Genomic DNA, 23,429 nt, shown 5'->3' with positions numbered 1-23,429 from the left:
AGAGGGCCATAGCTTTTTTTTATTTCTTTAAAGAGAGCCTTATGAAAATTTTTTTTTGGAAACCCTGGTCTAGGCCTAAGATATCACGGTTGCTGTTCTCTTCAGTCACCCAAAAATCGTGTTCGATGGGTTCTAAATTAATAATTTTAATTCCACCTCAATTTTCCTGGACAAAACATTAAACTGTATCGTGGAGTTTAACTTATTTTGTCGTTTAATAAACAACACTTAACACTCCCTATGGTATGTAAGTCGTTGCTATCCCCTAGTCGGTGTATAGCTCTACTAAATGGCTTAAAGTACTGATTTATTTTTTTCGTTATTGACCTAGGTAACATCGAACTTCACAGCCGGTACAAATAAAATAAGTATTTTTATCTAACTGCAAGATAGAAGATTTTTCGGTAAACCGGCAAGGTTTACAGACGTGCTGTTTGACACTTCAAACTCTTTAAAATATTCTAGCCTAATTCTGTGTTATAAGGTTTGATACTTAAGATTTCTTTAATTGAGCTAGGGGATGAACCTTTTGGTCGTATTTTATTATCTGACTATTATCTTTAGAAATTGTTGATTATATAAAAAATTACAATATAAACAAGATATAGTCAGTAAAAACCAATCAAAAGTTATTAAAACTACATCACTTATTAAGTATAATTACTATAAATGTTAAGTAAACAATTAATAAGTTGTTACATAACAAATCTAACAAAAAAAGTTCTTTTTGATTTTTTTTTTAAATATGAGTTTTCAAAACAAATACAAATTAATCAAGCACAAAAAAATACAAACAAATTCTTATAAATTTGGCATGAGTGAGAAACTATACTAATTGTAGTACATTAAACGTAAAATTGAAAAATTATTGATAGTGAAGTTTTAATACTATAACAAATCTAAAGATAATACCAACAATTCTACTTGATTAAAACTATAAATAAGTTTTATTTCATACCATTGAAACTAAAAACTAGTATTCAGAAAAAAAGTACTTTAGAATCTTTAAAGCGCCCAAACTAGCCTGAATGAGTTAAATCCTGAATTACTGCTTTTGTTAAAAGTTAGGAGCAAAATATTGAACTAAGTAATTTATAACGCAGTAGCAAAAATTATGAATCACAAAAAAACTTCCTTAACTCTTCGTTAAACTGTTCATTGATTATGGGTTAAGAAACACTTCAGTCTAAAAAAAAAATTATATATATATGTGTTATACTGAGTTAAAATTCAGTACTTGTTGCAAAATAGAACTTTTTATAAAAGTTCTAATAAAAAAGTTACAAACATTATAAATAAACAATTCATTAACATCAATGTTTATTCTTTAATAAAACACAAATTACTACTAAAAAAGAGCTATGTATCAAGTATAATAAAAATCAAATTTTTTATGTTTCTAAACTTTTAGCAACAAAATTTACAAATCATATAAAGCTGTTAAAACAGGATTTTTCTTAAAAATAAAGCCTCTGAAGAATAATTATTGGTTGCCACTTTTTAAACCAAAAAACTAGTTTTAGTCACCAAGAACTAGTCTGGGTGATCGTAAACTAGCCTGAGTTTATGGGTTAAACATGTAAAATTTTATTTAATTAATTTTTAGTAGTGGTAGATAGAAGGAGAAATATTTATTATCAATAAACTTCAAAACTATAAAACAAAAAAAGGCCTAAAATAATCGTAAAATATTATAGCTTAAATCAAGACATACTAAAAAAATCTAACTGAATTTTACAAAAAGGATAAAACTAATCTGAGCTTTGCCAAAAAGTCTTTAAATAAGCTGGAGTAGGTCGAGCTATATTAAGACAGCTTAAACTTTTTGTCTAGATGTTGTTAACGATATAACTGAAACTTCTGTGTCTTTACTTGGACTTTTTAGAAGAGCCGAACCCGCTGAAGCCCATCATGGCGGCCATGTCGCTGTCCATTTCGTCGAACGTCTCTTCAGTTTTGCGCTTCTTCGCCTTTCGCTTCTCCTTGCGATATGCTTTAAATCTTTCTTCCTGAAAAATTACACTTTATCGCAGTCAAATTAATTTTTTTAATTACTAGTAGAAGTAAACAACTGATAAATTAAAAGGTCAATAAATCAAGTTTATTACTAAGCTGATATCTAATAGCTTTTTAGTTTTTTTGTTCAAAAAAGCATGCATAGTAAGTTCTATAGACATATATGTAATTTTTAAAAAACATCTTAAATATACTATATAAATTTTGATATCATAGTTTTGAAAAGAATATTTTAACAACATCATTCACTACATATACATATAATTTAGTAAATGATTTGATTCAAAAATTGTACTACAAACTAAAACAAAAATTGTACACAGTAACATTGGAATTAAGAAGTAGTTGATCAAGCTGTACATGATATTACAGCTTTTTAGTGTTACAACTATTTATTTTTAAAAGCAGAGTAGACTTGAATACTTTTTGTGAACTTTAAAAATTTACCTGCAAACTTTCATACCCTTAACAATAATGAACAGTTTATCAATAGTATAAGTAACCATTTTTAAACATACACTTTAAATTGATACTTTAGATCAAATTGTTATTGTGAATAGGTAGTTATTCTTAAACAAGTATTTACGCATTAAATTTTTTTTTTCTCTCCTTCTTGGTAGATTTATGTGCAGATATTATCCCAGAGTCTTATCTAAAATACCCTCCAAATTATCAGCCAAGTAGTGGCAAAAACTCTATATAGATAGAGTAGGTCAACTTTAACCAATAAATTGGAACAGTAGAAAAATTTCGAAAAAAATATTTGTCTAAATGTGTTGAATATTCACTTAATCAAAAAGTATATTTTAGTCAATAAACTATGTTAGTATAAGCTTTAAAAAAAACTTAACAGCTATTATTGAATATTATACTAACATAATTCAGGGTTGCCAAATTTTTTTGGCAAATTTTCTCCAGGTCTTCAAAATTTTCTCCAGGTTTTTAAAAGAACACATTTCGGGTCTATTTTTAGTTTAAAGTTAAGTTTACGGTAAGAAACTAGAAACTGTGTTAAATAGTATAAAAACCTGGAGATACTGTAAAGCTACTTTAAATGTGTTTTTTGATAAAAGTTTTTTTTGATGACGAAAATTTTTTAATCTATATGATAGATTTTTAGTCTCAAATCTAAATTTTACTCCTTAACATGTTTAAATTGTTAAAAATTCCAGGTTTTTCAGGTTTTTAAAAGGATTTTTGTTAAAATTTCAGGTTACTTACAAAATTCTCAAACCCAGGTTTTTTTACAAAATTCTCAAATTCTAGGTTTTTTAGCCTAAATTGTCAAGTTCTAGGCTATTTGGCAGCCCTGATAATTTATCAAAATTAAGGATAACTTTATAAATTTGAAAACTTAAATATATCTAATGAATTTTAGGTACAGTTAATTTGTTCAATAACATTTAAGGAACTACTTATCCCTTGCAAACAAAAAGTACTAACTTTAAAATTCGTAGAGTAGTTAACAAAAACACTCAAATTTACTGACTAAAATTGATCATTTGAAAAAACTTGCCTAATGACTTTTTAAAGCTTTATAATTTTGAACAATTTTTATAAACTATTGAAAAAAAAAACATTTACCTCCTCTTTCATTTCTTTCATTCTCTCGTCAAAATCGTACTGGCGTTTTTTCTCTTCTTTTTTTATCTTGTTCGTTTCAAAACGTTTTTTAACTTGGTCTAGGGAGGAGCGCTCAACTTTCATAGACATACCAAGATTCCTTTGATCTGCAGGCATTTTTAATTTGTAATAAAACAATTTATTCTGTGTCAGATAATTTACTACCTTTATTTATTTTCAGTATTAATTTTTTTTTATCATTTAAAAATTTAGCTAAAATAATAGCTTTTTAATTTAATCTTTAATTATATTTTTATTAAAAATAGTAAAACCCATTTACTAAAACAGGGTTGCACTGTTAGTTTAAAAATAAAATAAACTTAAAAGTTGTGCCCACAGTAAAAACACTTCATTAAAGCGATTTTGCCTATAATTATTTTAAAATCTTAAGTTCTACTAACAGTATTTGAAATTGCGAAACACATAATTAATTTAAATTTGGTAATAGTCTAAGTTCCTCCTAGTATGGTAAAGAACTTTTTTCATAACAAGTTATTTTCATTTTGCAGATTTTTAATTTTCAACCGATTGCTCCTTACTACTTTTAAATTTTTTTGAGACATAAAAGTCAAAATTTAAAGAATTTTTTTTTTAAGATTTCTTATTGAACAAGTAAATAAATAAATAAACTTAATAACTATGTGGGAACCTTTTTTATTTTGAGTTATTTTTTTTATATAATGTGTACAAGTAGTTTTAAATTCAATATTTAAATTTGCTTGATAAAAAAAACTGCAAAAACTTTATAACCACGTAAGAAATATTGAAATTAATTTTGAATTAAACAAAAAATATAAAAAGCCAATTATAAAAAAAGTTTTATTTAACTTTAAGCTGACTTATTATTAAGCTGACTGAGTTTTTAATTTACCGTTATAAACAACAAAAACTTAGTGTTATATAAGATACAAATGCCAGATTTAGCAATAACTTGCCAAGATTCGAATCCAACTTGATTTTAATTTAAAAAATTGATTAGATTCCATTTGCATCATGACATTTAAAAATGGTTTTATCTGGTTCTTGTTGGACCTGAATTGAAAATAAGCTGTACGAGATCTTTAATCTAAATTCAGGTTTAAATGGTACCACATACAATCATTTTCTAAAATCAAGACCCAGTTCCAAATATATCTTTCATATTAAAATCTGGTTAGATCCAGATCTTCGAAAAACAAGGCTGGATCCAGTGTTTGGATCTAGTGGGACACTAGTAAAATCATACTAAATTACAACATATCAATTAAAAATAAAGTTTTATTAAGCAAACATAAAGGGATGTTCAAGTTGGCATAGTTTAAGTTGTTATAACTTGAAGGAGTGTAGCTTAAAATGAAAAAAGTTGTAATTTTGGGAGTTGGAAGTTTTGAAATTTAAATTTAAAAAGTAAATTATAGATTAAATTTTATAAAAAACACAAGAAATAAGTACTTTTATTTTTGACTTAAGCAAACCAAAATAAAAACTAAAAACTATGCTAATATATACAAGAAGTAATTTTTAAAAAGCTGATTTGCCACCAAATTTTTGAAAACAAAACTATACTCAGTTTTTTAAAACTATACTATTATTTAAAACACCTTAAGTTAGGGATAACCTTATTTATAAGATAAATTTTTGAGAAGTTAACAAAATAATATATGTATATTACGTTTTTTTCCATTGATGTGATCCAAAAAATTGATAGAATCTTTAACAACACAGTCACAAACGTTGCAGTAGTAGCCGCCTGTATCTGCTAAAGTCGTAGTTTTGTTGATAACTGTTGATTTTCCAAGTTGGGAATCCAGATCTACTTTATAGCTTCTAGCTTTTAAAAGCTCCCTTTTCACAGGTTTACTTTCAGACCCTTGTAGAAAATTAAATACTTGGTTATAAGGTGCTCTTTAAGAAAAAAACTTAAAACAATACCATTGTAAAAATAACATCCTAGGCAACATAAGAAAATAATAAAGGCAACTTTTAATACATATAAAAATTTTTAGATAAATTATTGTATTACTAGAAAAATAAAAGACATTTATAAAAAAAAACTAAATCAAATGTGGAATCTTTAAAAATAGAGTTCTTTTCAAATATTTTTACTTGATAAGATTATTAAACTAACATATTTTGCATAAATAGAGATACTTTGGAAAAGTATTTAAATTTTTAATAAGATCAATAAAACATTAAATCAGTATAAAAATATACATAATAAAATACAAATAACCAAACTAAATTCCTAAAATTGTATGATTGTAAATACAATATGATTCATAAATTTTGTATAACTCTCTGCAATGTGTTCTTTTTTAGCTAAGAAAATAGTTTTATTTTTATTTAAATTAGCTTGAAACACAGTATTAGTTGTAATATAGATAAAATTATTGTTTATATCTACATAACTATTTCTATTTGCTTACAACTAGCAATAAATATTTCAAAACTAGTTAAAGATTTAAACATATCAAAAGTAAATAAAAAAACGTTAAAGTAAATTTAAAAATTAAATTGTTATGTTAAAAACTTGTTTAATATTTATTTAGAAAAACATATTATATACTTCTGTTCAAGGTCAGCAGCCTTTTATAAGAAATTGACTGGATTTGTTAAGTATGCATTTAAAAAAAGCTTGTTATAAAATTAAGTTATACTAATGTAAATATTAATTTGTGTCATAACTTCATCACAGTTAAATAAAAACATATCTGTATAACCTATATAGAAGCCTTTTTACACTAATTAATCAAAAGAAAAAAAAACTCACTATGTGCCAGCAGACATTAAATATTTTTAGTTAATTCATTAGACCAGGTAAACTAAAAGTATTAACTAAATTTTTACATAGTGTCACAAACACTGAACAGAAGTTAAGTATTTTAGGACCTTAAAACTAATTTCGTAAAACAAAAACATTGCTAGCCCAAAAAACTACAGTACCAAAATAAATATTTGTCATAAAGAAGCTAAAATACTAAAAACTTAATTGTAAACAGAAATATCTCACTTTCAGTTTTTTCATCATTCAGTCTATCACTTGCAATTTTTGTAAACTCATCTACATCCCATTTACGACGATGATCTTCATACTTTAAGTTTTTTATTATTTATGCTTTTTAATATCAAAAAATAAAAATATCCATACAATGTTAAAAAGACTTAAAAAAAAGTTTTTAAAATTTAATAAAACCTACTTACAAATGTTTTATTCTGTAAATGTTAAACAAAAATTTACAAGCATAATAAAATTTGTACACACACTTTTTATTTACACTTAAAATAATAATTAAGCTAGTACATCAGTAGCGAAAAAATCTAAAACTGTATCATAAAAAAAGATCAAGTATTAACAAATTAATATTTTAGCCGTACTAATTTAAAACGTTAGCATGTACTTATGCTAATACAATAAAAGTTTAGCATAAATATAAAAACTACTTACTGTTGATTTGAATGACATATTTCAATACAATTTCTTTTGATGTATTTATTTTTTATATAATATCTATTAAAAGAGATTAATGAATTTACAGTAACTAGATAAAACTAAGTACAACAATATTCAAAGTTATCTAAAAATATCATGAAATTAGTTTCTGATTTACTATAAATTTTATATCAGATTGCCTGAATATTTTTTTATTTATTTAACAAAATTATCTATTCCTACTTTCTAACCAAAAAACTAAAGACCTCAAGTTTTCTGAAAATGCACTTTAAATATTTAATCAACGTCAAAACATAACAACAATTATATAAGGCACAATAAAACAATTAAGTACTAAAAAAATTTAAAATATAGATTTTAAAAGGAAAAATTTAAATTATAGTTGTAAAAACTGGTAAATATATTCTATTTAAAAATTGCTGCAATGATTTGAGTTCCATTTGCAAGTTCACCTGTAAATGTTCTCCTATATAAAAAATAAAAACTTAAATAAAGTCCTAAAAATTACCAGTCTGAGTATATCAAAAAAAAAGAACTAGTCTTGGACTTTTATATATTTTAAACTTAGCCTGAGTGTGTAAAACTTAAAACAATTTTTGAGATATAGTCAGTCGAAGTCGGAGACTACAATAGGTTCCTTATGGGAGACCAAACTAAAACAGCAAATAACTTAATATCACTAAATCTATCTACTTCTATGTTTTTTGAGATAGCTACCTCAAACTTTCAGGGTATGTTCCTTGCAATATTTAAAAAATTTAAAAACAAAAGTTTTATGACAAAAAAAAAATGTTTTTTTGTTAATTTTTTTCTAATTAAAAAAAAAAATTCCATCAGAATTTTTTAAATATTGCAAGGAATATTTCCTGAAAGTTTGAGGTATTTATCTCAAAAAACGTAGGAAAAGGTAGATTCTTAGTGAAATAGTCTTTTTTTGTCGTTTTTATTTGCGCCTCCCTTAAGGAACCTATTGTTACCTCCGACTTTGACCTGCTATATCTTAAAAACTCTTTTGAATTTTTAAAATCATTTAAAAGCATCTTGTAGCTTAAACAAAACTCTATAAAATAAGATCAAATTTTGAAAAAAGTGATTTATTTCCCCTATGCCCTTAAATGCAACTATCAAGAGTTCATAAACAACTACACAGCTAATAAGTTTAAATCAAACTAAGTCTAATTGTTAGTTTTTTTGGTAGAAATACATCAGTCTAACCTTTCCCATTTATCTTAATTCTTAAGTATGAACTGCTTAAATTATTTTAGGGTTGACCATGCATTTTTTTATTTCCTTGTTTTAAAAAAAAAAAGTTTTTGGTCCATTTTTAGTATAAAATTAAACTTAAGGTAAAATAAACTGTCTTAAATAGTTTTACAACATTGAAATGATACTGTAAAGTTACTTTAAATGTATTACTTAATCAAAAAAAAAGGTTATAGTTTAGTTTAGATAATCACCATATTCAATATAAAAAGGGTTTTCATAGGAGTATTTTTAAAAATTAATATTCAAACTATTTGCATACAAGTAAGTTTTAATTATTTATATTAAATATGTAATTGCAAATATTTTTCAAAATATTGCAATAAAGTCACTTAAATACAATAGAAGTATGAGTTTTTTTTTTATATTGTATATTAAGTTGTATATGTTCTTAAATGAATAAAATTAGAATTTAAAAATTAAAATTTACATCATAATTTTTACTGTTTAATTGTTATCTTTTTGGCTAAGCTTTTCTAAGCTAAGTTTTATAATTAAGGTTTACTATAGGTCAATATTTTGACTTACTCAGTTGTTCAGCAGGCTAACTTTTCTTTAGCTTAAATATTAGTAAATAAACTAACTTTTTTTTGGCTTTAAAATAAATAAGCTATTTTATGAAGACTTTTTTAGGACCAACAATTTTTAACAGAAGGAACTAATTTTTTTAAATATTTTAAGTTAGAAACTAATGTTAAAGCTTTTGTAATAAAATAAACTTAAGCATTGTTACGGCTGCTTAAAAATAATTATTATTACTCAAAAAAAAAAGCACAAAATTACTTTTTTCAGAGTTTGATTCAATCTAAAACTAATAACTTTTTAAATACCTAACTCAAACTTTGCAGTAATACTTATAAAAATAAAAAAAATTACAAAACTTTAAACGTTGAATTAGGGTAAAAAAGCTGTAAAAATATTAAAGGTATAAAAGAAGTGACATTTCTAATACAGTGAATTTTCATTGAGTTTTTCAATGTTTAAACACAGCTTAATATTCTAATTAAAGAAAATCTATAGTTATCTTTTACTGACAGATTGAAACATTTTATTTGCAACCTTTAAGGTCTTACTTAGAGGGTCTCTTCCTTATTTTTGTCATTTAGTCACATTTCCAATAAAGTTGTTTTTCATCGTATATTTCAATGTATAAACACAGATTTATACTTAAAAAAACTATACTTATTTTTAAGTGAAAAAATTGAAACTTTATATTTAAATTGTGAAGTATCTTGTTTATAGGGTGTCTTCCTTTTTTTTGTCATTTACCGAATTTTTATGAGCAGAGACATTTCTAATTAAGTGATTCATCGTATATTTTAATGTTCAACAACAGCTTTATATTTTAAATAAAAAAAAACTATACTTATCTTTTACTTCAACAGACAACTTTATTTCTTTCGAAGCATTATAGAACTAATTCTTTTATAGACACATCAACCATATTTATATCACAAAAGAGTTTAACTAACTTATCAATAGAAGAAGACATTAATGACAGTGTATATGACAGTTTATTTTTTTTTAAACAAATTAGTTTTTTTTATTGATGGAAAGCCTTCAAAGTTATTGGTGAGAAATATTTATTTAAAAATCTCAAAACTATAAGTTAATTAACTAAAAGTAGAAATTTAAATTATTACAGTTGAATTATATTTTGAGTTTAAGTATAGTAAATGAAGGTAAATTGTTTTCAGTTCATTAACAAGCCTCAAAACTCTTGGACATTATTAAATCCTTTTTCTACTGAGAGAAGAAATAAGGCATAAGAACTTTTTCTTAAGAAATTTTTAAAGTTTCAGTTAAATTATATAAAAGTTTTCTATAATTTTAAAGAACCAGATAAGACCAGTTCTAAGGCTTTTTTACTAGAGGTTTGTTGAAAAAGTAGTTTTTGTTTTTTCATTACTATTATAAAAAATTAGAAATTGTTGTACTAGAAGTTAAGTAAAAAAAAAAACAAAAAACAAACCTTTTTTTACTTAGAAGTTCAAGCATTAACATACTTCCAGTTAGCTAAGCAAATACTATCAAGCGAAGTGGTCACTCACATTAAAGTTAAGCCAACAAAGAACTTTGCAAGGACATAGCAGTCAGGTTGTTAAAAAAAGGAGGTTTGCTTTTAAATATCATTAAATTTTTAACTAGTTTATATATATATATATATATATATATATATATAAATGTTCAATTAAGGACCTCCAGTTAAGGAAAACTGCTCCAATTGCTACATTTGTGAAAAAAGAAAGGTAGCAGAAGATACATCATGTAGAATAAACAATGAGAGTAGGGTAAGCTTAATTTTTAAGATGTGATACATTTTAAGCAATATCTTAACGTAATATAACTTCCTTTACAGAGTTAGTGTGATCACAGGAGATGTAGAAGATGATTAGGCTAAAAGAATAGTTAACAAAAAAGATTTGTTTTTCTGTCAAATGTGTTTAAGTTGTTGATAAAATTATTGCTAAGTTGATAAGAAAGTTTGGATAAATTATTTAGTTTTCTTTGAAAACTTTAGATTTTTGTTGATATATAAAACTGTCATTTATGAACTTTTTGTGAATTTTAATGTTCAGTTTTAATTAGTGATGTACCGGACTCACTATCCGGGTCTGGCCGGATATTGCCATTTTTGTCTGATATCCGGATCCGGCCCGATTCTAATTTGAAAAAAAGTCCAGATCCGGGTCCGGCCGGATCTTAACAGAGATCCGGCCTGACCCGGATCTAGTTAGTAAAAAAGAGCATACTGAAAAGTATTTTTCATAAACAAACCCTGTGTAAATTAATAAGAGTCATTTTCAATAAAAACAAATTATACAGTAATCTTCCTTTATTCTACCAACATATGTTTCTGTGTGTCAACGAATAATAATTGTTATTGGGCTTACAATGTACTGACCAATAATTAATTTACAGCGACATACATAAAATCATAATGACCTAAATTAAATATATATTGTATTTTATAATTAATAAAATAATTAATTGGTAAAGTAGGAGTCGGCTGTTTAATTTAAATATCCCATACAGATATTTTATATATTTAATAAGTAAATTGTCTTATATATGAAAGTTAAAATGTAAAACAACAAGGTAGTCATATGCTAAGTATAAACCTGCATTAAAAAACTACTAGCTCTCTTGGGCGTAGTAGGTAAAAAAGCACTGTTTATCTGTGATTTGAATACAGGCTTCCAATTAAACTTGGAACTTAACATATAAAGGTGTGAAGAATTATAGTCGGAGGGTAAAGTGAATATATGAAATTTCAGAGAATAGAAAGTGACTTTTGTGAAATAGATATAAATAATAAATAAATAAAACTATATGTTACTTAGGATATATAATTATATTAATATATGTTAAGTGAATGTGTGTGTGTATGTGGAAGGTGAATGAAAGGTATGAAAGGTGAGAAGGCGCCAAGGTGTTATTTAAAGAAGAACCGTTGGTTGTGTGCACAGTTGTTTGAAATATCACGTCTTTTAGTTAGTAATTGTTTACTATCTTCTGCTAAAATTGCCATTCGTTCAAGGTTGCATATTTGGCAGATCTTGTTTGCGCTACTGATGTTATTGTTGGCGTGGTGGAGGATGCTCCATTCCATTTTTGGTTTGGTTCCACACCTATAAAAATACTGCCAAACGAAATCTGACAATCTTGTACTATTCTTTTTATTTACATGCTTGAAAGTATACTTATGCCCGGTGTACCTATCTTAAAAGTGACCTCCTGTCGAACCAATATACACCTTATCCTTATTATTATCATTAAACATTAAATGAGTCATTTTCGTCAGTAAAAGTTAAACACCTACGGTGATTGGCTCATTTTGTACACGTGACTAATTTACATTTGTTTACATTTAAAGTATGAAATAAACATTTCAGAAATGCAACTCTTTACAAATGTTGTAAAATTGATAACTTTGGAATGAATACTTGCATTATTTACTGTTTAAAGTTGAGCTCAGAGAATATTTAGAGTTAATACGGTTGAATATACGAGCCAATGAGAATCATATGACGAAATGTTTCAAACTAAATACTGATGCAACAAAACATCAGAACATGACAGGCAGTTTATATGTAAGCAGTTAGTTAGTTTGGTGTGCAGCTTAAAGCAACAAAATATCTTGAACTTTTTTGTGAATGCTTATTGTAAGTAGTGTTTTGTTTTAAAAGTGAATATTTCAACTGGTGTTTAATTGTTTAAATATTTAAGCCAGGTTTATAGTTTAACAGTTTATTAAAAATTTTACAGTTTCTTGTTTACTAAAAATTTTATTTAATTTTTAGTTTATTGTTTTTAGTATTTTGATATAGATTTAAATAGCTTCCAGTTTTTAAAGTTTTACCAAAGTAATTGATAACTTTGTATATGCTACTATTTCTTGTTGTGTTTTATATAAAAGATTCATCACTCAAAACTGTCTGATTATAGAAAGTAGTCGCTGTTAGAATTTAGTATTTGTTAGATATTAATTAGCTAAGGTAGGATTTAATTATGATGGGTAGTACTAATAAGTTAAGTGTACCACAATCAGTCCACAACTTTACTACCAAATTGTCAACCTTTGCTAGCTGTTCTACTGATTATTAGATTAAAGTAATTTTTTCAGTTCTTAAAAACATATTCTGACTCAGGCTTGTTTATACTCACTCTAGCTAGTTTTATTGACTTAAACAGTGGCAACCCTGCTAGTTTGAAAATTTTTGGGAATTTTAGAAAACCTTGGACTGCCTCAGGCTAGTTTAGTTTCTTATAAAAACTCAGGCTAGTTTTATTTTAGATTTTGAATGAGTTTAAGCTGATCCAGTGTTCAATATTTTGTAATTTTCTAGTGTATTTTCTTCAAGAACTTGATTTGAGATTTTTAAATTTAAATAACACCTAAATTTGTAAACCTTGTGGCTAGCTGTTGTACTTATTATTTGATTACAGTTCTTTTTATTTCAGTTTTTAAAAACCTCATTCTGACTCAGGCTAGTTTATACTAGTGATGTACCGGACTCACTATCCGGGTCCGGCCGGATATTGCCATTTTTGTCTGATATCCGGATCCGGCCGGATTCTAATTTGAAAAAAAAGTCCGGATCTGGTTCCGGCCAAATTCTAATTTGAAAAAAAAGTCCAGATCCGGGTCCGGCCGGACTCTAATTTAAAAAAAAGTCCGGATCTGGTTCCGGCCGGATTCTAATTTGAAAAAAAATCCGGATCCGGGTTTGGCCGGACCCTAAATTGTGGGTCCAGCACATCACTAGTTTTAATGTGAATTTTATATTTACAATAGGTAGTATTTTTTTGTCAATAATTCAACTTTTTTACTTATTATAGTTTTATCATAAATTCAAACAAAATTAATAACTATAGTTTTGAAAAATGCTTTGTAATAATCTATTTGTATAATTTTAAACAGCTGTAATATTTATAATACTTAAGGGCATAGGGTGGGGGGGTAAACACCCTTTTTTGGTTTTTTATCTTATTTTATATAGTTTTTACTAAGCTACAACATGCTTTTTACAGAATTTTAAAATTCAAAATAATTTTTGAGATATAGCTGGTCAAAGTCGGAGGCAACAATAGGAACCTTGTGGGAGGCGCAAACTAAAATCACAAATAACTAGAAATCACTAAAAATCTATCTTCTCCTACGTTTTTTGAGATAACTACCTCAAATTTTCAGGAAATGTTCCTTGCAACAATTAAAAAATTGTTTTGGAACAGCATTTAAAAAAATTTAAAAAAATTAAAAAAAGTTTATAATAAAAAAACTAAAAAAAAACTGTTTTTTTATGTTTATTTTTTATATAAATTTATTTTTTCTTTAATTTTTTTAAATTCCTCAAACAGAATTTTCTAAATATATCAAGGAAGTTTTCTTGAAAATTTGAGGTAGTTATCTTAAAAAACGTAGAAGATAGATTTTTAGTGAAATAGTCTATTTTTGCCGTTTTAGTTTGTGCCTCCCATAAGGATCCTATTGTCGGCTTCGACTTTGACCGGCTATATCTCAAAATTTATTTTGAATCTTTTAAATCCGTAAAAAGCATTTTGTAGCTTAGCAAAAACTATAAAAAACAAAATAAAAAACCAACAAAGGGTGCTTACCCCCCTATGCCCTTAAGCTAGATCTTTAAGAATTAAATCAAAATATCACAAAGTTAAAGTAAATTTTGAAAAGAATTGTTGGTTCTAGAGTTAATAAAAATTAAAATACTGAGTTTTTTAGACTGACATGAATACCACAGAGTAGATTCAAAAATCTATTCTTAGTGACCTTAAACTGTCCTGAGTCATCCTTTTTGAATAAAATTAGTTACAGACATTGAAATTAGGACAAATATATCTCATTTGAGATCTAGAAAAAAATTTTTACTGTGTTTCAAAATGTCTTAAAACTAACTTGATTTTTTTTTAAACTAATTGGTCTAAATTATCACTGCTATCTTTTTGGGCTAAGTTTTTCTAGGCTAAGTTTTCAAAAAAAAGGTTACTATAGGTCAATATTTTGACGAACTGCAGGCTAACTTTTTTTTAGCCTAATTATTGGTAAACATGCTAATTTATGCAGGCTAAAGTTTTAACGCAATAAATTATAAATAAATAAAAACAAATTTTAAAACTAAAAAGCTAATTTATGCAATCTAAGGTTTTAACACAATAACTTAGAAACGAAAAAATAACGGCAATAAACAACGGCAACAAATTTTAATGAAAATAAGTAAAATTACGTTCAAAAAAAGATTACATTTTAAATATTTTAGTCTATGACAAATAAATTAAACTTAAGTTTTGTAACGGCCGTTTAAAATTAATTACTGTAATTAAATGAGAGGACAAATACTTTTTTTTAGAGTTTAGTAATCTAAAACTTACAACTTTTAAAATACCTTACTCGAACTTTGCATTCATGTTCTAAGAAATAAAAGAATCTTTATATGTTATATTAGTGTTTAAAACAAATATATAGCAAAACTAGAAGTCTTTTTGAATAGAAAAATTAATAAATAACATTTAAATTTTATATTTGATATCTTAAAGGTCTCATCTCATCTTATGTATTTTTCAATGCATACTTCGTTGTTAAAAAGGTATGCACTTTCAAAAAAAACTACACTTCTATTCAACTTAAAACATTGAAACTTTATATTTGCATTCTTGAAGGTGTCATATCACACGTATATTCTTTACTTTTGTCATTTAGTGACATTTCTAATCATGTATTTTTCAACGCATATTTCGTTATTAAAAAAAATATATACTTTCAAAAAAAACTACACTTCTATTCAACTTAAAACATTGAAACTTTATATTTGCATTCTTGAAGGTGTCATATCACACGTATATTTTTTACTTTTGTCATTTAGTGACATTTCTAATAATGTATTTTTCAACGCATATTTCGTTGTTAAAAAAAATATAAACTTTCAAAAAAAACTACACTTCTATTTAACTTAAAACATTGAAACTTTATATTTGCATTCTTGAAGGTGTCATATCACACGTATATTCCTTACTTTTGTCGTTTAGTGACATTTCTAATAATGTATTTTTCAACGCATATTTCTTTGTTAAAAAAATATATACACTTTCAAAAAAAACTACACTTCTACTTAACTTAAAACTTTATATTTGCATTCTTGAAGGTGTCATTTCAGACGTATATTCTTTACTTTTGTCGTTTAGTGACATTTTTAATAAAGTATTTTTCAACGCATATTTCGTTGTTAAAAAAATATATACACTTTCAAAAAAAAACTACAGTTCTACTTAACTTAAAACATTGAAACTTTATATTTGCATTCTTGAAGGTGTCATTTCAGACGTATATTCTTTACTTTTGTCGTTTAGTGACATTTCTAATAAAGTATTTTTCAACGCATATTTCGTTGTTAAAAAATGGTATACACTTTCAAAAAAAACTACACTTCTACTTAACTTAAAACATTGAAACTTTATATTTGCATTCTTGAAGGTGTCATTTCAGACGTATATTCTTTACTTTTGTCATTTAGTGACATTTTTAATAAAGTAGTTTTCAACGCATATTTCATTGTTAAAAAATGGTACACACTTTCAAAAAAAAACTACAGTTCTACTTAACTTAAAACATTAAAACTTTATATTTGCATTCTTGAAGGTGTCATTTCAGACGTATATTCTTTACTTTTGTCATTTAGTGACATTTCTAATAAAGTATTTTTCAACGCATATTTCGTTGTTAAAAAATGGTATACACTTTCAAATAAAACTACACTTTTACTTAACTTAAAACATTGAAACTTTATATTTGCATTCTTGAAGGTGTCATTTCAGACGTATATTTTTTACTGTTGTCATTTAGTGACATTTTTAATAAAGTAGTTTTCAACGCATATTTCGTTGTTAAAAAAATATATACACTTTCAAAAAAAAACTACAGTTCTACTTTACTTAAAACATTGAAACTTTATATTTGCATTCTTGAAGGTGTCATATCACACGTATATTCTTTACTTTTGTCATTTAGTGACATTTCTAATCATGTATTTTTCAACGCATATTTCATTGTTAAAAAATGGTACACACTTTCAAAAAAAAACTACACTTCTACTTAACTTAAAACATTGAAACTTTATATTTGCATTCTTGAAGGTGTCATTTCAGACGTATACTCTTTACTTTTGTCATTTAGTGACATTTCTAATCATGTATTTTTCAACGCATATTTCGTTGTTAAAAAAAATATATACTTTAAAAAAAAAAACACTTCTATTTAACTTAAAACATTGAAACTTTATATTTGCATTCTTGAAGTTGTCATATCACACGTATATTCTTTACTTTTGTCGTTTAATGACATTTTATTGTACTTTTATGAGTAATGACAACTCTAATAAACTTGTTTATTTTTTCATATTTCAATACAGTTCAGTATGTTTTTTGCTCTAGAACCAACAATTCTATTAAAAATTAACTAAACTTTTACATATTTATTAAGTGTATCATAATGCTTTGAATCAACTTTTATCATAATTATTATAATAACTTAGCTGTTAACATTATTAAAATAGTATATTATAGAGCACTTTTTTCAAACTATAGTTTATTAAATCATTTGTATTTATGATAAATTTAAAGTTAGTAAAAAGTTGAATTATTAACAAAAAATACTACTATTCTTAAATTGTATACTTTACATTGAAACTTAACTTTAATACATATACAAAACATTCAAAAATATTTAAAAACGAAAATGCTATTTATCACTAAAAAACAAAAAATTTTAAGGAAAACTGAAAACTTTATCCGAATTTCATGAAATTACAATAATTTAATTAACAACTTGAACACATTTGACAAAAAAACAAATCTTTTTTGTTAACTTTTTTGTTTAGTTTCAAACAAACATCATGGAACCATCTTCTACATCTCTTGTGATCACATTGACTCTGTAAAAGAAGAATTAAATTAAAATATGGTTTAACATGTACTACTTCTGAAAACTTATGCTTACCCAACTATCATTCTTTCTTCTACATGATGTATCTTCTACTACATCTCTTTTTCCACAAATGTAGCAATTTGAGTGACTTTCATCTATTGGAGGTCCTTAATTGATCGTTGTAAATTGTTATATACTAAAAACTTGTAAAACGTTTAATGATATTTTAAAGCAAACCTCCTATTTTTAAGAGCTCGACTGCAATGTCCTCGCGAAGTTCTTTAATTGGCTTAACTTTAATCTTAGTGACCGCTTCTCTTGATAAAATTTGCTTAGCTAACTGTAAGTATTAGATGCTTAAACAATTAAGTAAAACAAAATGACTTAATGTAGTTGTCAATGTTTAAAAAGAAAAACTTTCTCAAAATTTATAAAAACAACTTACTACACATCTGGGAAGTATAGACACTTTTTATACGTCCAATGTTTATAAATTTTATTATGGTGAATAAGATCATCGAGGTTAGTTAAGAAAACAAAAGAGTTTTGGGATACATGGAGAAAAATACTTTTTTAACTGACTTTAAACAGAACAAAACAATAAAATCTGTGTTGAAAAATACTTTAATAGAAATGTCACTAAACGACAAAAGTAAAGAATATACGTGTGATATGACAACTTCAAGAATACAACTAAAAAGTTTTAATGTTTTAGGCTTAGTATAAGTACAGTTTTTTTTCGAAAGTGTATATATTTTTTTAACAAAGAAATATTTGTTGAAAAACTACTTTATTAGAAATGTCACTAAATGACAAAAGTAAAGAATATACGTCTGAAATGATACCTTCAAGAATGCAAATATAAAGTTTCAATGTTTTAGGTTAAATAGAAGTGTAGTTTTTTTTGAAAGTGTATATATTTTTTTAACAAAGAAATATTTGTTGAAAAACTACTTTATTAGAAATGTCACTAAATGACAAAAGTAAAGAATATACGTGTGATATGACACCTTCAAGAATGCAAATATAAAGTTTCAATGTTTTAGGTTTATTATAAGTACAGTTTTTTTTTGAAAGTGTATACCATTTTTTAACAACGAAATATGCGTTGAAAAATACTTTATTAGAAATGTCACTAAACGACAAAAATAGAGAATATACGTCTGAAATGACACCTTCAAGAATGCAAATATAAAGTTTCAATGTTTTAAGTTAAGTAGAAGTGTAGTTTTTTTTTGAAAGTGTATACCATTTTTTAACAACGAAATATGCGTTGAAAAATACATGATTAGAAATGTCACTAAATGACAAAAGTAAAAAATATACGTCTGAAATGACACCTTCAAGAATGCAAATATAAAGTTTCAATGTTTTAAGTTAAGTAGAAGTGTAGTTTTTTTTTGAAAGTGTGTACCATTTTTTAACAACGAAATATGCGTTGAAATTTACTTTATTAGAAATGTCACTTAATGACAAAAGTAAGGAATAAACGTGTGATATGACACCTTTAAGAATGCATATATAAAGTTTCAAAATTATAGGTTAGATTGAAGTGTAGTTTTTTTTTAAAGTATACAGATAAAATTCTAAGTTTACGATGAGTCGCTATACTAGAATTGTCTTGGCTCATAATAAAACGGTAAAATGACATTAAGAAGGAAATTACACATAGAATGATACCTTTAAGATATCAAATATAAAATTTAGATTTTATATATTAATGTTTTTATTTAAAAAGAGTTATAGTTTTGCTATATATTTGTTTTAAACCCTAATTTAACGTATAAAGTTTCTTTTATTTCTTGGAAAATTAATGCAAAGTTCGAGTACGGTATTTTAAAAGTTGTTAGTTTTAGATTACTAAACTATGAAAAAAGTATTTTGTCCTCTTATACAGTTACAGTATTTAATTTTAAACGGCCGTTACAAAATTTAATTTTATTTTATTTGTCATAGTCTAAAATGTTGAAAATGTTATCTTTTTTTGAATATTATTTTACTTATTTTCATTAAAATTTGTTGCCGTTGTTTATTGCCGTTATTTATTCGTTTCTAAGTTATTGTGTTAAAACCTTAGATTGCATAAATTAGCTTTTTAGTATTAAAATTTGTTTTTATTTATTTATAACTTATTGCGTTAAAACTTTAGCCTGCATAAATTAGCATGTTTACCAATAATTAGGCTAAAAAAAAGTTAGCCTGCAGTACGTCAAAATATTGACCTATAGTAACCTTTTTTTGAAAACTTAGCCTAGAAAAACTTAGCCCAAAAAGATAGCAGTCTAAATTATCCTGAGTTTTTTTTTCTAAAACTAGCCTCAGTTATGTTAAGTGTCCAGTGTGTAAAAGTGTGTGAGCAATAAGACAAACACAAAATAACAGATGCTTAAAAACTTTTAACTGTACTGATTTGCCACTGATTTTTTAGAAATTTCTTCAAGGTTTTCTGAGTTTCTTGCAGGTTTTTGAAATTGCCTGTTTTTGTCTATATTTAGTTTAAAATTATGTTTAAGTTATGATATTTAATCATTGAAATGATATTGTAAGGCTTTTTTAAATGTGTATGATAAATTTTAGTTAAATAAATTTCACTATTTAACATTTGAAATTACAGTTTTTTTAGCCAAAATGTCAAATTCCAGGTCTTTCTAGAATTTGTGGCAACCCTGCATAATTCATTAGTTTTTAATATTATTTTACTACATAGTTAAACATCTAGAATGGTAAAAACATTGTGATGTGCATTGATTTTGACTGAAAAATTTTACTTCATTCATCTTTAATTTTTTTAGGTAACTGGGATAACTTAAAACTAGTGAGATTATTTGTAGCAAGAATGTGAATCCCCTACTACAGTTAGTAAATTAAAACTATCATATAAGGGACAATAAATTCGAATGTATAACTAGTGAATTAAAAGTATATTATCAGGAACAAATTTCTATTATAGGAATTATAAGTATTATTTATTGTAATTTTAATTAGACTATATGGCAAAATTCCCATCCGTAAGTGTGTCCCAACGTAGTATTTAATTATATATATGTATACATATTTATAAGATGTAACTTCAAAAGGCGTTAAATCCTGGAGACCCTGATAAGCTAAGCTTATCGGAATATATACCACAGATGTTTTTGTGTTAAAACTTTATTCCGACTAACGGCGTTTCACTGCTCTCAAATAAATTTAAGAACAGATCTAAGGATTCTCAAAAAGCTCTAAGAATTCTTAGAGCTTTTTGAGACTCCGCAGATCTGTATATATATTTATATATAAAGTTTATTTAAAGATGAAAAAACTTGCAGGACTTGAATTTCGTGCCTGTGCACTCCTCAACTGCAAAGTTCAAAATAAAGCACAAAACAAAACATATAAATGAAAGTTTAAATTTGACCTTAACTAGACTATGACATAATTTTAAAACTGTCAAAGATTATGCAAAACGGCTAGTGTAAAAATGAACTTACCAAACGACAATAAACTGGCACAAATTCATAAAAATTCAGTAAGTGACTACATATTTGAACAGAAAATTGAATTTTATGAAAATAAGATAAAAATTGAAGTAAAAATTGAAATTTGAATTCTTATAAGATGAAGTTAAATCTTGTTAAACTACAAAACCAATTTTTTATATGTTTACAAGACGATACAAACTCGCTTTTTTTGTTTAAGCATCTCTTATCTTTCAGTGCATGTTGCTTCTTTGAGACACAACCTACATATCGGGCTATTACCGTCAGCCATAGGCTGTGCTCTTTTATAACTTCCCAGGATATTTTAAAGTCAATGCCGTTGCGCTTTAAGCAACAAACATACTTTGAAAGCTCGGTGTCATTTTCATATATGCCACCTTTGAAAGATTTTTTATGATCGCTTTTAAAGCTTTTTAAGTTTAACAAGTTTTAATTTCATCTTATAAGAATTCAAATTTCAATTTTTACTTAAATTTTTATCTTATTTTTATAATATTCAATTTTCTGTTCAAATATGTAGTCACTCACTGAAGTTTTATGAATTTGTGCCAGTTTATTGTCGATTGGTAAGTTCATATTTGCACAAGCCGTTTTGCATAATTTTTGACAGTTTCAAAATTACGTCATAATCTAGGTATGCTCAAATTTTAAATTTTCATTTTTGTTTTGCTTTGTTTTGTGCTTTATTTTGAACTTTGCAGTTGAGGAGTGGACAGACACGAAACTCGAGTCCTGCAAGTTTTTGAAATAAACTTTTTATTAAACAAGCCCTTAAGGTGAGCTCTGTATTGAAAAATTAAATTTATTAAGTTAATCAACTTATTTCTATATATATATAAATAATTTGTTAGGAAAATACGATTTTAGAAATTCTAGAGCATTTACTTCATAAAGACAAAAAAAAGACTGTCTTTAATCTTCAGCTTGTTCATTATTTAAAATCCCTTCAAGTCGGCTCTGTAGAAAGTGATTAAGTTTGAACAATCACCTTATATTCTATATATTTATATATATACCACAGATGTTCTTGTGCTAAACTTTATTTCAACTAACGGCGTTTCACTGCTCTCAAATAAATTTAAGAACAGATCTACGGAGCAGATTCTTAAATTTATTTGAGAGCAGTGAAACGCCGTTAGTTGAAATAAAGTTTTAGCACAAGAACATCTGTGGTATTTATTCCGATAAGCTTAGCTTATCAGGATCTCCATGATTTAATGCCTTTTAAAGTTACATCTTATATATATGTATATATATACTTTAAGAAGCTGTAAGAGCAAGTGGGTACGATCACAAGTTAGTCTATAGTCACAAGCAAGGGAAAGGTAAGAGCAAGAAAAAAAGGAAAAGAAATATTTATATTTCAATGCTCCATTCTGCAAAAGCGTGGCAACTGCAAAACAGCGAAAACTAGTGATCTACGGATTCGGCCGAATCCGAATCAGAGTCTTAATTTCCAATTAGGATTTGGCGGCATCCGAATCTGATATTCAAATTAGGATTCGACCGAACCCGAGTCCGAATCCGAGTCCGAATCCAAATAATTTAACCCAGAATTGAATCCAAAATTTTTTATCAGCTTGTTATGTAAATAATATATAAGTTTATAGATTATAGTTACGTATTATATTATCATTTATTTAAAAAAAAGTTTGAACAATATTTTTAACGTGTTAATAAATAAATACATTTTTATTTTAGAAAAATTGATTTTAAAAGCGAACAAAAAAACTGGAAAAACTTTCTTGCTGAAAAAAAAGCTACATACACAAAATTTAGTTTCTATATTATGATGGCCATGCAAGCACCATTAACAATTAAGTTGTACTTTTATTATGCAAAATAAATAAATTATTGACTTTAATATATGCTTAAAGCAGTAAACAAATCAAAAAAAAAAAGTTAAAACTTTTTACGTTTAATTTAAGAGATAGTTCTTATTGTGACTATAAACGATTTAGAACATAAACTTTAGAAGTTTTCATATTTATAAAACAAAGTGCAATTGAAAAAACATGAAGCCGTAATAAATTGAAATAATATACCAACTATAGTAAAAACTTAAAAAAGAAAAGGAATTACAATTGTAATAAAAATTTTATAAATTCCTTTTAGGTATTTTTTTACTTTTACCATAACAAAAAAGAAATATATGTTAACATCAACAACTCTTTAAAAGTAT

The 23,429-nt window shown here is 25.8% G+C and overlaps 1 protein-coding gene across 1 annotated transcript; it reads right to left on the bottom strand.

Annotated features, from left to right (window-relative positions):
• Nucleotides 1-867: 867 nt before the first annotated feature.
• LOC145843883 (zinc finger matrin-type protein 2-like) lies at nt 868-7,128 on the bottom strand. Its single transcript, XM_082951145.1, has 5 exons — nt 7,064-7,128; nt 6,629-6,710; nt 5,291-5,488; nt 3,601-3,746; nt 868-2,009 (listed from the first exon to the last, which is right to left on the bottom strand). Exons 1-5 carry the CDS (start codon nt 7,079-7,081, stop codon nt 1,869-1,871), a joined length of 585 nt encoding a protein of 194 aa, XP_082807271.1. The 5' UTR covers nt 7,082-7,128; the 3' UTR covers nt 868-1,868.
• Between the last annotated feature and the right edge of the window lie 16,301 nt (nt 7,129-23,429).

Source organism: Thalia democratica, chromosome 9 (genome assembly GCF_965202585.1).
Source record: "Thalia democratica chromosome 9, ktThaDemo2.hap1.1, whole genome shotgun sequence".
Classification (NCBI taxonomy): Eukaryota; Metazoa; Chordata; class Thaliacea; order Salpida; family Salpidae; genus Thalia; species Thalia democratica.
The sequence above is the reverse complement of the archived record's forward strand: the minus strand, read 5'-3'. Positions and strand labels throughout refer to the sequence as shown.

Bases quoted from the DNA above. Each gene is read 5' to 3' on its own strand.
- LOC145843883 (XM_082951145.1), bottom strand. The intron at 5,489-6,628 runs GTGAGATATTTC...ATTTTCTACAAG, and splicing joins GAATGATGAAAAAACTGAAA to GGTCTGAAAGTAAACCTGTG. The intron at 3,747-5,290 runs GTAATATACATA...AAATGCCTGCAG, and splicing joins TCACATCAATGGAAAAAAAC to ATCAAAGGAATCTTGGTATG.